The following is a 15,547-nucleotide window of genomic DNA, read 5'->3' as shown; positions in this document are numbered from 1 at the left end:
TAAAGCACATGTATTCAGTTCACTGAGTGAATCCAGAGCATTTAATTAAAAATAAAGACAATGAAATTACAAGTAACAATTAAATACATTATTTGCAACCAAAATGGGGGGCAGCAGAAAACTAAATATTTCAGAGCTGTTCTGGACAATAGATCAGACATGGAGAGTAGCAATTTATGCCAGGCTTCCGTGCTGAAATGAATCTGCCTCTTCACAACTGCTGGACTGGGCCAGGATCCCACTTTATCCCACTGAAAAAGCAGGTTTAACGCTACAATAGTTCACACCGTTCTCCTGAAAGTGGATTCACACAGCTGATGAAACAGGGAGCTACAGCAGCCCTCACACACAGACAGTCTGTGTTGATTGATGCAGTGTCTGCACTAGTTTCTGTCTGCTCTTTTTAATACCTCTGCAGCCTTCAATAAATGGAGAACAAGCAGTTTTCCAACAGTTAGGTGGTGATGAGATCAGTTCTGTAGCTCCATTGCTGAGACAAAGGATGCCACTTCAAACGCATCTCTGTATTGAAACCAACCTACAAACAGGTGATGTCCAGAAAAGGAACACAAATAAAACATGCATGATGACAGATTCAAGAGGATGACATTTTAAGGGGTCAGGCAAAACACTACACTTTTCTCCACTGAAATTTCTGCCTTTTATTAAATTGCACAAGAGTTCCCAGTCTTGCTGTGCTCCTTGTTCATCTTGGGCCATTAAATATTAAGAGGTATTCAACTTGCTGTGAAATTGCATTATTAATCTCAGTCATGCTATGTGCCACTGTGTTGGGCCACTCCAAAGCTGATCTCACCATTTGTTCAAAGTTAAGCTTCCAGCAGTGCAAAACCCAGATTATGCAGGAGATAAACTGGTCTCTACAGAAAAAAATCATTGGGCAGTACCTGACATTTTGACATTCTCCTCGCTTAGAGTCAACTACAATCTCTGCAGCTACATTTTGAATCAAAGACCCACCCACAATTTGGTCTGACTTCTCTGGGACAGGCATGGCTGTCCAGGACCACAGTAAGGTCCTGGTTACCACTTACAATGGAATCTTGGCTGTTGAACAACTTAACCACAGAGGCTAGACAAAGACAATCAGCAGCTGCAGAACAAGCTGTAACAGTCAGCACTTGCAAAAGTTTTCAGAATAAAGTGTGAGTGGCACAGAATCCCTATATCAGCATTAGCTTAAAAAGAAAAATGTACAGAAAAAACCTTCTGAATATGGGAAAGGTAGTTAAGATCAGAAGAGACAAATTTACATAATTAATAGTGATGATATTAAAAACGCTACACTGAAAAGCAGTCCAGGATTACAAGCAAGTTAGTTGTCACTCTGGAAGGTGCTCAACACAGCTTCTGCTCAGATACTTATCCTGCTAACATTCTCTACATCTGGAGTGACATTCTCAGTTTGTAATACATTCAGTGGAAAAGCCAAAAAGAACTTCCAGCAAGTGATTCACCTCAATAAATGTGGACATCTACCTTAGGGTAGATTTAGAAATGAACAGTGCCCTAATATACCCTTAACATAAAGGGAACTCACAGTGCCCAGCTCGGATGTGGACACTTGAGCTGTATTTACATTCTATATTTTCACATGTAATCAGATGAGTCCAACTCTCATCATCCAAGAGAAGCCAGATCTGACTGCTTTAAAAGCCCTTTGTGATACAAAATTTTCCATTCACTCTAAAGCACCAGTAAAGGCCGAAGAGCTAATGCAAAGTCATTCAGTAAGAGGTTCTTAAAAAAAAATAGACATTTGTAAATGTTCTGTGGTTCTTCTAACCTTTCTGAAGTAAATCTCAAGTTTCTCTGCTTTTCTAAATTGAGCTCTACTACTCACAATGTAGGACAGCTAAGGCCTATCATTTCACTGTTTCCTTTGAGGAATTAATACCAAAGTGATTGAAAATATAAGAGTTAAGATGTGTTGAAGAGCTCTAAAAACCCACGTGCAAGCTCTGATTTTACTTCAGAAGTACTGCTAAGCAAATTAGCATTAATTAGAGACAAGCTTAAAGACCAAAAAAATATTAGGTTAATGGAATCATCTGAAACTGTAAAACTAAATAAAATCAAAGGAAAACAAGTTGCTCCACCACCTAATCTAATGGTCCTGACACAGGAGCCTCCCAAAACAAACCGCTCAGAGGAGTGTAATATTCTTGGAGAGCTCCTAACGCAGAACTGAAGGATGTAGAAGACTGGAGAGACAAAGGGAAGAGTAAGGACAGGGTTGTATGCTTTCAAAGAGACTGACCAGATGGCAGACCACAACTGCAAAAAGAGATTAAGCAGGGATAAAATTGTCATTTTGCTGTCCCTCTTTACTCCTTCCCTCTTCCATCAGTTATGCCAACCCAGCTCCCAATCCAACAACTGAATACAGAGAAAACACATACATCAATAAATAAAATCAGCAGTGATCCCTGGCTCTGGAGAGGGCTACGACTTCCTGGTATGCCATCTAACACATGCAGCTTTATGACCAACTCTCTCCTCCACCGTGGAAACCCTCCCTGAGGAGGCATCCTCCTCTTGTGAGCTACTGTACTAGTGCAGTACAACTGTATCCCACACTCCCTCACTTCCATTCCACATTCAAAATGTGACAAAATGCTGTAAAGTGCAGAGTGAGACACCCAAAGCACAGGGACTACCAGCACTAGGACCTGCACAAGCCTGTAGACTAAGCAAAGTACAAAATGTATCTCTCCTTCTTCTACCTCCTTTGATTTTGGAGAAAAAATATGAAGAAGAAGGCACTATCACAGAGTAAGTTAAGGTGGTAACATTTCAGCCTGAGAAGAGCTGCAAGCACTGTTGATACTCCACATCTGCAACCCCAGCAGGAAGAACAGCTGTGGTTACACACAGCTACAAACACATTTGGAAGAGACAGGTATTTCCAAACACCTTCTTGGTGCTGCTAGTACATAAGTAGAGTGCTGCATTAAGCTGTTCATTTTTTTTTTTTTGTGCACTATTTATTTTCCTTAACAAACTTAAAAGCAGGCTGAGTCTATATAGAGAGAAGGTGTGACCATCCCTTCTCCTTGTTTGAAGAATTTGGGCAGCTTTAGAAAACAAGCAAACAGCAAATCCCACTTCTGTGAAAACAGATCTCATTACACTGCCCAGCATAAGCCACAAATATTTTGAGAAGGTTCAAACTGCACTTACAATCTCACCAAAACCCTCACATTCACTGCTAAATCAGTTAGCTTACTAAAAAATATTAGAGCAGGCAAGAATGTGATGGAGGGTAGCTTCCTGGTGCAGAAGATTAATTCATCACTCATGTCTAGAGAGTACTACTGCATTTTTAACAGAGCACATATGGACTGAGTCTAGTGATCTATATAATTTCCTTTCAGGATATGGGTCTATATCGAAAAACAGTCCCCAAACAGCAACTGCCAGAGGACAAAGACCTTCAAAAATCATTATGCAGGAAGAAGAGGTAGGGCTCTCATCTGTCCACTCCACTAAATCTTTCAGTGGTGATTTAAGACATAAGTGTGCTCCACAGCTCTACTGGAGATTCCTGCTTCCACAAGCAGGAGCAGCAAAGCAAAAGGTCTGTCTGTACCTTCACTGATGCACCATACAGTCTGCCATCTCCAACAGCTGAAGGAGAGGCACATGGTCCCTTCTGATTTTACTGTAGTGGGAAAACTGCCAGCGTAAAAGCAGAGGGTACAGCTCAAAAAGAGAAAAAAGCCAGACTTTGAGACTTTCAGAGCTGATGTCACAGCAGCCAGCAATCAGGCAGGAGCTGCACAGCACGTGGTGCCTACAGACTGTGCTGTTACAGGCCAGAGGTGAAGTGCCTCAGCGCAGGTATAACAAAATACAGAGTTTCACCTCTTTGCATTATCTTCAATTAACCAAAGCAACTGTGTTCAGCAAAGTCACAGGTAATTTTCTAAATACAGCTAATATTGCTTTGGGCCTTCTAAAAATATGTTCCCAGTACTTGCCTTTCACCACTCCTGTGCTGCTCAAAGCCTGTCATCAGAAAACAGCAGCAACTTGGATGTATTTGCCTTGAAACAAAGAGATTGGAAAGACAGCTAGAAAGGAAAAAATTGAACTCAAAGACCCCTGCATCAGCAAAGCAAGAATAAGACTAGAGAAGCAGAGAGAGCAAACAGGAGCATTCATCCCAATTATCTCCAGAATCCAGGACAAACCCTGCACTCATGCCCAGTGCCGCCACCACTGACTGTGTGCTGCTGCTGCAGCATCACTGCCTTACACCCACAAACTCCACTGCAGCTGCCTGTTGAGCTGGAAACTTGATACACTGCAAAGGTTGCTGACAGCCAGAGGCTGCTCCCTTGCCTATAAAATATCCTGTAATAAATTACATTACAGATTGGGGAAAAGGATTCAGAAGAGCGAGAATTAAAACACAACCTTATGAGAGCTAAATGAGACCAATTAAAGGAGATTTGCTATGAGTGCTGAGGGATTTTGACCTGAGCTGTAATCAGGGATGGATATGCATTCCTTTAAAAGAGGAAAATGAGCAAGAGATCATGTGTAAACAACTCTGCCAATTAAAATGAAATGGCTTATCTTATCTGTGCAGCTCTGCTCAGAGAATCACCACATACTCCAGATATACCATGGAGAGATCTGAGACGGGCATTCAGTCCTCTGAAACAAGGCTCAGTGATGGGGAGACAGGCTGTGGTTCAGGACACATTGAAATCTTAGCTGCATTTGGTTATTTCCCCTTCTCCCATTAAAAAAAAAAAACCCAAACATGGAATTACAAATGTAAATACAAAAGTAGGCTCAAGCTATATTTACCAGGCCCCTACATGAATTCTGATGCAGATCAGACTGAAGGTTAGGCACAACAGTGAAACATGCTTTATGCAGCAGATACAAGATGCTGCTGGAGACACAGCTCGCCCAGGCACACACTCACATCCTGATAAACAATTGCACATATTATACCATACCTCAAAACACTGACTCTCAATTTTTCTGTATCACAATCTCATTTTGCTGCCAGATTGGCCCCCACTCTCCATTCTGACATCCAGTCTGAGAACCCATACCCAAAAGCAAAAGTCATTTCTGCAACTGGAGCAAAAAATTTGCTATGGACAGATGTATCACTACTCCTGCTCTGTGTCCTTGCTCTCAGCTCATTCTGAGCTGTACCTTTTTTTTGAACATTCCAGCTCTTCATAGTTCATATATACACACAAAAATGCAGTTTTACAAAGACTGAAGAAATAATGAAAGAAAGGAAGACCCATTGCAAAACCATGTTCAAGAAGCAACAAGGAAAACACTACCATGTGCTTAGCTGAGAACAAAAACTAAAAGGGAAGAACAAAGAAAGAGAGGAATTTGGGATAAGAAAGAAAAATTTAAGCAGCAGCAATTGAACAAGATAATAACTGTAAGAGATATGTACTTGTTCACTGCTGCTGACAGCAGAAAGTTTTTAGACCATTTTCTGCTGGTTGCCAGACGTAAGCACAGAGATTTTCCACTGGCTCAAAACTGGTCTACTGGAGTCTGGCTGTTTTTGGAACCAATAATCTCAACACACTACAATCACTTTTGTTCAGGGTGAAGAACAAACTAAAATGCCTTTCTATGTCCATTCTGTCAGCAGATCAGTGATCTCAGTGCCATGAAAACAGCTGCACTGAGAGGCCCAATGAAGAAACACTGCATAATCCCACTGTGGACCAGCGCCTCAGGTGTCTTTGTGGAGCGGCTCTACAGGGCTTCGCTTTGGGATCACTCTCCAGGTGCAGAGCCAGCTCACATGGGCAATAGCAGCACGTGTAGGCACCCAGGCCAATGAACTCTTGGGGCTGATACTAACTAAGCTTCTAATCTTTTCTGGGTCTTCGGGTGTTTTTGTACATGATGTGTCCGTCCATACTGCCATAATCCAAAATTGCCCAGCCCAATTACCAAAGATAATTGACTGCACATAACCTGAACAATTCATCAGAAGTTTCTAGTTTGCCTCTGCCACAAAGGACAAAGTTACATTTCCTAATGAGAAATGCACATACAATTAACAACTCTGAATATTTCCTTGGCAAAATTGGTCACAAAGGATCCCAGTGTGGAGTAACGTAACTTGTGGCTGAATTCAGAGGTCTGACATTTGCTCACTTCTAATTCAGGCAACACAGTTTACTCACTCTTGCATAAGCAAACAGGGACGGCTCGTGCTTTTATTTATCAATTTACCTCTGCAAAAATGTTTTAGCAACTAAAATATGATGGGAAATACTACAGGAACGATTGCTCACGTTCCATTAGGCTTTCTCTATGTAATTTTTGTTGTGTCTTTATAATACCACAACTGTACCCACGGCTGGCCTGCTCTGAGCGCAGCCCCCAGAGAGCAGCGTGTGCAGCACGGGCAGTGCAGCCGCAGCCTCGCCACGGGGACAGGAGCATCCCCTGCCCCGCTGCATGCCGACTACTTGGGCGCCGGTCCCGCCGTACTCGGCAACCTCGCCGCCCTCAACACGACGCCGTGGGGTAAACAAAGCTGGAGTGAGGCCGGGAGCGCAGCTCCTGCCCAGGACCCCGCTCCCCGCCGGCGGCCGGAGCACAGGGGGCTCCGAGGGGCGGCAGCCACGCGATGGGGCAGGGGCTGCCGCTCCCAGCCGCGTGTCGGGGGCCCAGCATCCGACAAAAGCAGCCGGGCAGGGCTGCGAAACCTTCGGCCCCGGGCACGGCCGGCAACGGAGCTCCGTGCTGGGGCACGGGGTCCCCCGGAGAGCGCTCCCGGCGGGGTCCCCCGGCCGCACAGGTGGCTCCGGGGCGGGGGGCAGCGCCCTCCGCACCGCCCGCCCCGGCCCGGCCCCCCCGCCTCCTCCCACGCTCCGGCCGCCCCTCGCAGACCGCCCCCACCCGTGACCATCGCCCCCGGCCGGCACAACTTCCCCCGGCCCCGCCGGCGCCGCTCGCTCAGCCCCGCCGCCCTCCGAGCCGGACCGGGCTGGGCCGCCACCACCGCGCTGCCCTCCTCGTCCTCCACCTCACCTGCCGCAAGGAGCCCCCGCCGAGCGGGCAGGGCACGGGTCCCGGAGGGACGGCGGACGGGCGTCCCCCGGCGCCGCGAGCAGCGCTCAGGCCGGTCGCGGCCCGCCGGCTCCGGGGCGCTGCGCGTCCGTCCGGCCGCTGGGGGAGCCGCCGCCGCCGCGCCGCCCGGCCGCCATCTTCCGCGGGGAGGGAGGGAGGGAGGGAGGGACGGAGCGAGGGAGGGGCGCGGGGCCCCGCCCGCCGGGAGCGCGCCGGGGGGCTCGGCCCGGCGGCCCGCGGCCCGGCCCGGGGTCCCGCGGCCCGGCCCGGGGTCCCGCGGCCCGGCCCGGCGGCCCGCGCTCAAACACGCGGCGGGGGCTTCCCCGCGGCCGCGGGGACCGGCGGCGCCGCCGTGGGCCGGTGCTGCCCGGTACGGTCGCGGCCGCCGCGCTCCCGGCAGCGCAGAGGGCGTGGGATGCCCAGGAAAGCAGTAGGTAGGGATTGACACTGCTGTGACATCGCCGGCAGCAGCCGCCCGAGAAACACAAACATGCACGGTGCAATTTGCTACGTTAAAGAGGTGGAGGAAATTGTAGTAGGAAGCCAGAATGGGATGTGAAGCCACATCACAGAAACATTCTCGGGAGGCTGGAGGAGTGGACAGTAGTCCAGGAGTGCTATTACACAGCTTTTGGATCTGCTGTGGAGAAAGAACCCACCGCACTGCAGAGAGTGAACATTTGGGTCAGGTTAACACGACTGGCACCTGGAGCAGTCAAAAGTGACAGAAGACAAGGGAAAGCAAAGGGAAAGCAGGTGCTCAGGGAATAAGGCCTCATGTTGGCAGAATACTGCTTCCCATCCTGCTGTTGGAGGATTGCTGGAAACTTGTGAATAACTCTCAGAAAATCCTCAAAAAGGCAATGCAATATGTAGATTTGCCGTACAGAAACCTGCTCCTCTACTGAAAAATTTAAAAAGCTGAAAAGTCATGGTTTATGGACACAGTTATAGAGGGTTTTTAATCTTCAGCTAATCAATTTGCACCTGAAGCACTGACCAGACTTCTGCAATCCTGTTAAGCCCATGTTAGCAGGTGAATCAAATAACTGAAGAAAAGCAGACTAAGCTATGAGCAATCATATCTTAGCACGCATCAAAAGCCTGTTCTGCCTCTGGCTGACAGCACCCCCCCTCAGCAGAGGTGGATGAGGCAGCTGCTCCCACCACCTGCAGTCCCATTGCACAGGTCTGTGCTGCCAAAACACCCAGCAGCACATATTTTAACACATGATTGCATTTCTGCTGAGTTAATCCAAACACGTGCCACAGTGCTTGTATCAGATTAATATCGTCCCCCTGCCTGCAGCTGTCCCAAAGCTAGCAGGGCAGCAACAGGTGATGCCCAGTCTACCACAAACCTTGCACTTTACAAAACATCTGATCAAATCTGAGCCAACAGAGGCACTATGTGGCAGCTCAGAAATCTGTGTCATGTGCTTGTAGCATTTATCATCCAGTACTACATTCTGTGAAATGGGATTTACCATTTCAAAGTACAAATTGATAGTCTGGTAAAAAAAAATTAAAATTATTTTTCTTCCTCAGTCCAACCTATCTCAGTCACAGTGAGGGAAGGAAATCTGTGACAGGAGGGTATATTGTACACTATAGTTTGCTATACAGGTGCAAGACTATCAGCTTAAAACTCTAGTTAAATGTGCTATGGAAGAAACTACCCCAAAATATGCCCCATCTCTCCAAACCCTCCTCAAACCACCAGCACAGAATTCACCCGCGTTCCTTCTCATTTCACCACAAAACAACTCTCCATCCCACTGTCCTCCCTGCCTTTCTAGCTACCTCTATGTAACTTCCACTACTCACTTGCAAGACACTTTCAACCCATCTTGCACCTCCACTCTCTTCCTCACACTCCAAACCACTCTGAGTGCTTGGCTCTATGACGCCCGTCTTCCAGGTTATGACATTGCTCTGTGCCTACCTCACTTAGCATGTGCTATCCCTGGTAACATTGCACTTCACTGAAGCAATTTCTCTTTCTTAAGGTCACATAAACCATCTTTCCCTGGATGTTCCATTTAATGGCTCAGGCCTGTTTCTTCCCAAAGGGAAAGTCAAAGTAGAATAAATGTCTTGCTGTTTCTGTTGGGGCTCAATAGAGTCTTTGTAATAGGTATGGAAGATTTTTATTGATATTGTAACAGATTAGAAAGTGTTAAAACTTGCTAACTTACCATATATAAAAAAATGTCAGCATTAATACTGTTTTGGAATGAACAAGACTGAAATCTGTTTACAATTCATAAAAACATTTAAGACTATCTGTGCCAAGTTTGGGCCTTTTTTATACAAGAAAAATATGCTAAATCTGAAGTAATGAATTTCAAATGTCACTTTAATAGAACATATATATTTTTTGTATAAGTAATTTTTTCAGTTTGTTTCTTGCTACATGTCTAGTTCAAAATAAACAAACAAACAAAGGCTTTCTGGAACAGGAACAACCATACGGCAGTAGCACTGCTCCGACTACTGATGTGACTTATAGCACATTCCAATGTAAACAAGCCTCTGAAGCTGAACCCTGGTGCCATTTTTGCAGGCCGTCCTCTCTTGGTATGAGCACTACTCTTTCCCACAGAAGCGTGAAGGAGAAATAAACCATGATGAGACAGTATTTCATTGCAAATACTGCCAAAACCCAAGTCTGCCAACATGCAGTCTTATGATACATTAACAAAATGGTTTTCTGTGAATAAATGTCATCCTGCCCATCCATTCATTGATAATTATGGTTAAACTATATAAATTGCAACAAATTAGGCACATCCACCTGCTTTAGAAGACCCTCCTGTATCACAAGAAACTTTCAGAATGAGATTTTATTAACTTAATGATATCCATCCTTTCCTTGTAGCCAGTCTGCCTTAAAAACTACAAACATATTTGTTTTCTAATACTTATTAAGTACATAAGAAATTGGCTTAAAATTATTTAGAGTGCTACACACCAACCAGTAAATTCCTATTCCTTATCAGCAGGCAAAGAGCACATTCTGGCAGGTGAGTCCTTCTCAGGCACTAAGGATCTCAAGGGAAAAATTCATAATCCTCCATTCAAGCTGCTTTAAGTGCCCCCAAAGGATCACCCTTCTCTACTCGTAAATAAACATAAAACAAACCCAAATAACCAAGCATTCCAGGTGCATTAATCTGCAGTCCCAAACCTTCAAATTCTCAGGCAAAAAAAATCATCTGTGATGTGTAGCAGCAATACCACCTTAGCTTCTCTGCAGCACTGTTCATCAGTCCCTTACATCAGTTTCTACAGAGGTCAGGCTTATCATCTGCATGTACAAACGGGGAAAGCTGAAGCACAGAGCACACAGCTGGCTTATCTGCAGTCACCCTGCAAAGCCACAGCAAACCCCAAACCAGATCACAAATCCAATCATTAGTCAAATGCTGTTTGTTTTGCTATCTTATCAATTACACATAAGTAAGAGGTAACAATTTTCATAATAAAATGGAAAGGATATTGACATTCAGGGTCCAGTTCTGCCCATGCTTCTCCCCACACCTCATAGATACTAAAAGCATAGGAGCATCCTTTGTGCCACTAGCCCAGCAAGTGAGAGCAAAGTAATCTTAGTTTAAAAGGAAATCTACTTGGGCATAAATAAAAGCTACCATCAATTACAGGTCTCCCACAGAGTAATCCACCTATGTATACAATCATGTATGTGCAAAAATTGGAAGGGAATTTCAAAAACCATGCTCAGACACTTGTCTTTGGTAGGAAGATGGCAAAACTTCATCTAATAGGATGAACAGATTTTAAATAACTATAGCATACTGGAAAGTAAGGTTCTGGGAATATCCCTGTTTGGTAGCTCAATACTGCAGCTATTACAATGCAGGGAAGTACCATTCCCAGTCCTTGCTGTCAGCTAAAATGTAAGACATAAAACAGGCCCCATATATATACTACAAGAAATATTCTTGACCTGAGTGTTAGTCTGACTATTTCGCTTTCAACAGGAGTTTAAATTACTCTTTTCGTGGTTAAAAGAGTTACTAAGAACATGGGATATCACAACTAATTTTATGAGTACCTTCTAGTGTTTATCAGCTCATACTGCAACATATCTTCAAAGATCATTAAGACAGGATTAACTGCTTCAGCAGAAACCTTACCTGATGAATGCTCCTACCTCGTGTCAGAAATGAGAGCAGAACGTCTCTTTGCTCCCGAAATAGCAGGAGCCATTTCTTCTGGGCACGAACAGGTTGCCTTTACTCCCAGTAATACGGACGATCAAACTCTTACCTTCTCCCTTTAAACACTAAGGACGATTTCCCCCTCCTGTTTCACCAGGCAGCAAAAGCAATCATCTCTCTAAGCAGCGACAGCTGACACCTATTGACTGGGTAACTGCTGCAGGTGAAGGGGATTAAGCACAATGAACTCGCTTTCAGTGAGCAGGCAAAGCCACCCCCTCCCCTCTGCCGCACTTCCCAGACACACCTGGGAAGAGCTCAGGGCAGTGGAGGCCAGCCAGGCCCGCTAAATGGAGGGGCTACGTGCTGGCTAGAGCCCCTTTGCTGCAGCCCGTGCCAAAACTGTGCCAGACACAAGGCCAGTGGGCGGCACAGCCGCGGAGAAGCCTGTGCCGTCTCTGGCCCACACGGCCGCGGGGGCAGGGGCTCAGAGAGGTGAGGGCAGCGCCTGCTGCAGCCTCCCGGCTCAGCCACCTGCCCTCCTGAGCAGCTGAGCTCTGCAAGGTGGGAGATAGCAGCCAAACGGCAAAGCAGCGAAGGCCTGAGCAGAACAAAGCCTGCCTAATGGGGCATACGTAAAATGCTAACAACAAGAGGCAGTATAAAAGCAAAACAAGTTAAATTCAACTAACTTTTAACTTAAGAAATGATGCTTATGCTGCTAGACCTGACAAGTTCTGTGCCTCTGCAGGAGCATCCCAGCTAGGACACAAAATACGCCAGTTGACAAATAACTGTCACACAACTTGAGATCAGCATGTTTACACCAGGCAAAACAAATAGCAAGATAGCTTCTCCCACAAGAAGCAGCTTAAATATTGGTGAGGAAAACAAAGACCAGGAAAAGAAGTAATAGCATAGATTTGCCAAGGATCAGGCTATTGGGAACAAAAGCAGAATTTCTTTATTATCCCTGGTCTGTCAGTAAAATGCCATAAAGGTAATTTTAACAGGTTCTGTCATCTTTTTGTTTTTAATGCTAGTATTCTCCCCTCCCCCCTTTTAGGTATGGCACCACTTAACTTTTTAAACATTACATTTTCAAATGACACAAAGGAAAAAAAAACCTCCTCTGTCAATTGATTCCTATCCCAGAAGTACCAATTTCCTATTGCTCAGGAGAATAATGTGACACTCCAAATTTTACACGGTTTAAATGTTATTTTATTAAATATCTTCAGTTCAAGGTTTCATTGTAACAAAGCTATGAAGGTTCTACCAACATTCAGACCAAACAAACAAACACTAGCTAACTTTAATTATTTCTATATCATGCAAAAATTCTGCATCAAATGCCTTCCATTTCCTGTTTAAAATGTGATATTTATAATATATATTATATAGATGCTTACATTAGCCCCATAAGAGAACATTAAGAATGCTAAAGGTGTACAGCTGTGTTTGATAATGGCCATACCAAGCTACGGTTCTCATTAACTTAAAAGGAAACAAAACAAAAAAAAAATCCAAAAGAGTTTGTCTCCAAGACTGTGCAAAAACAAAAAACCCAACAGTTCTGTTCTTTAAAAATTTTCTCTGAAAGATGCATATACTTAATATAGAGGGATCTTTTTTTTAACTATTAATAATTATCAGGTAAAGAGACAAGGAAGATCAGACCAAAAGAAGGCATGCATAATGTTTCGTATTTATCTTTTTAAGTGGCATAACTGTAATCTGTTTGCTCTCTTTGTGGCTTAAAATTTTTTCTGAATGAAGTATCAAGGCTTTTTACTTTTCCACTTCAGTCACTGTCTTTAAAATGTTTTGAAATAAAATCTAGTGTTTGCCCCACCATGGATTCAATCCCCTCCTCACCCCTCCCCTGGGATAGCAGAGGGAGGAAGAAAAGGGTGTTTGCTCAAATAAACCTTTTCCTTCACGAGTGGTTAGCTGATCTAACCCTGGTATGGGGTAGCACCTCTCCAATAAAGGGAGCAGAGCGCTATCTGCTGCAAAGTGACAGCTCCACTTTGTGCAACAGCTTTTATTTTCTGCATTTTATTGAATAAGAATTAAAATTCCAAATTGTCTTTCTTTTCTTCTATAGTCTGCTAAAAGATTGCCACACACTTAATATGCTGTCATGGAAATCATTTTAACTCTCTCTAGAGATCCAAAAATTATTAGGGGTAGATAAATTCATGTAAAAGCCCATTCCAACTTCTGCAAGTGATGCCTTTCCCTTGGTCAGGACAAATCCCATCAGGTCTGCCAGAAAGGCCATTTTCTTCTTGGGGCTAGTCTCCCTCCTTGGTAAGGTCAACAAAACACTTCCATCTCTCCCACCCAATGAATAAAGGAACTGAAATGCTTTTGCAGCAAAGAAAAGAAAGGAAGATGAATTGGCCCAAAGGACGAACATCAGATCAGGTGATCATTCCCTTTCCCCTCTGCTTCATGAGGTATCCTCTAACACCCAGAGGCAACACGGGGTGGGGGTGGCCTGGATTCCTTCAGCTACAGCTTTTGAGGTTCTGCTCTGATAGCTTTCTGTGTTACGACATCACGGTAAAAAATAGAAAAATTACCCAAATAAACACTAGGAAACATGACACTTACAAACATCAGATGGGTTAGTGGTGGGGAGAAGCACCTGGCTGGGGCTGCTGGCTCCCACTGCTATTTTACTGGAGACCAACAAATCATACAGGAGGCCAGGTAACCCCTTTAATTCTACGGGTGCATATATTTCAGTATAAAAAACACACGCTATTTATGCCTCATATAGGAGTGTATGTGCAAGTTTTCATGAAGAACATAACACTAAGGTTTTTGTCTGCTTCCTAAGGAACATGTGTTCTGCAGCACTGTGGATCCCAACTATGCTACTAAAAAGAAAAAAAATAGAAAATCCCATACAAATACCCTCTTCCTCTAAAATCTCTGCTCTTAATGAAATGTTTTTTTGTTTTATTAAATTAAATAAGCTGGCTTCAAAATTCCATGTTTTTCCAGGTAGTGGCTGTTTCTAAAACCAGTATCACTAAAGAGCGAGCTTCTATTCAAGTTAATTAATTGGGTTAAAAATGGGTTACTTAAACCCATTTTTAAATCCCTACTTCCATCTTTAGTTTTAAATCAGCATTCCATTTTGTTTTATTTCTTAAAAAAAAAAAAGAAAAAAAAAAGAAAAGTCTGTTTTGGGATCCAGCAGCCGAGCAACCAGGTCTCCATAGCGTTCTTGCTCTGCAGAAATCGAAGAAGAAACAGGCTGAAGTCAGACTGCTGGGCAACAGGAAGAGAAGCACCTCCTCTCTCTTGAACCCCAGTCTTCACACTGGCTCCTCTGGGGTCTCCTTGCCACCTCTCACCGACTGTAGCTGCAGCACAGCCCGAATGTGGTATTAACTTCCACCATCGCTTTGCAGAGCACAGTTCAGCCGTCCGCTGTTCAAGCTGCCGCCTTTCTTGCTCTCCCTCTCTCTTTCTCTCCTTCACTTTTGCTTTCCCCCTCACTTCATTTCTGAAAGATGTTCCGGCTGCTGCCACTTTCTTAGCCCTGGGGGAGGGGGCATGTTGGATAATCTGTCATTTATTTAGCATTATTCCTGTTTTTTTATTATTTTATACAAACAACATGTCTTTTTTTTTAGATTTAAAAACACCTTCGTACAGCAGAAACAGACACGATGGATCCATGGAAAACAACAGAAAGGCAGTGCCCGGAGCATCAGATGCATGCAGGGTTTCGTGCATTTGGCTGCTGCCTGTTTGTAATTTGTATTTATTTTTTTAATGTCAAAACAGACATGACCGTTGCTGTCACTCAGGCACTCCAGAGCTGCTTGCTAGGAAGATATTGCCCTCCAGCTGAGTATCTCCACAAGTTGCTGTAGTCAGGAAGAGGTAGTGTCCACCCAGAAAGGAGAGGGGAGAACAGGATGGAAGATGGAAGGAAATAAAGCCATACATTAGCTGTACACAATTAAAAAAAACATGTTTTCTACAGGTTAATTATTTAGGGTAGGTAGAAACCCCTAACACAAGACAAACTGGGGCTCATGAGGAGACCTCTAAAGGTAAGAGGCACTCAATTCCCCTTCCAGGTGGCTGAGAGTGCCAGTGAAAATTAACTAATTGCTAAAATGTATTACATGCTGCTTTGGAGCAGCCCTGAGCCCACCCTCTTACAGCCATGACAGAGAAGCTGAAGAAGTTTCCTAAGGAGTGCTCAAAGGCTCTGGTCCTAAGGAACATTT

At 44.5% G+C, this 15,547-nt stretch overlaps 2 protein-coding genes and 1 long non-coding RNA gene across 33 annotated transcripts in view; 1 reads left to right on the top strand and 2 right to left on the bottom strand.

Moving 5' to 3' along the window:
• Window positions 1-11,540, bottom strand: part of NDST2 (N-deacetylase and N-sulfotransferase 2) — a 139,021-nt gene extending 127,481 nt beyond the window's left edge. For 4 of the 7 annotated variants that reach the window (XM_068198494.1, XM_068198491.1, XM_068198492.1 and 1 more), the window contains exon 1: window positions 7,063-7,251. The gene's annotated coding sequence lies outside the window, so the exon portion shown is untranslated. Of the gene's footprint in view, window positions 1-7,062; window positions 7,252-11,394 lie in introns of those variants that run through there. The other 3 variants (XM_068198497.1, XM_068198493.1, XM_068198495.1) reach the window with 1 other exon arrangement.
• LOC137478518 (uncharacterized) lies at window positions 2,393-5,778 on the top strand. The gene is made up of 3 exons (XR_011001617.1): window positions 2,393-2,923; window positions 3,399-3,484; window positions 5,663-5,778. It is a non-coding gene; the product is annotated as an uncharacterized lncRNA (long non-coding RNA).
• Window positions 11,541-12,486: 946 nt separating the features above from the next.
• CAMK2G (calcium/calmodulin dependent protein kinase II gamma) overlaps window positions 12,487-15,547 on the bottom strand; it is a 119,374-nt gene continuing 116,313 nt past the window's right edge. For all 25 annotated transcript variants that reach the window (XM_068198525.1, XM_068198514.1, XM_068198503.1 and 22 more), the window contains one exon: window positions 12,487-15,178. Coding sequence is in view for 1 of the 25 variants with exons in the window: in XM_068198514.1 (XP_068054615.1) it covers window positions 15,111-15,178 (68 nt within the window). In the remaining 24 variants the exon portion in view is untranslated. The remainder of the gene's footprint in view (window positions 15,179-15,547) is intronic.

The sequence above is a fragment of the Anomalospiza imberbis genome, chromosome 8 (genome assembly GCF_031753505.1).
Source record: "Anomalospiza imberbis isolate Cuckoo-Finch-1a 21T00152 chromosome 8, ASM3175350v1, whole genome shotgun sequence".
Classification (NCBI taxonomy): Eukaryota; Metazoa; Chordata; class Aves; order Passeriformes; family Viduidae; genus Anomalospiza; species Anomalospiza imberbis.
The sequence above is the reverse complement of the archived record's forward strand: the minus strand, read 5'-3'. Positions and strand labels throughout refer to the sequence as shown.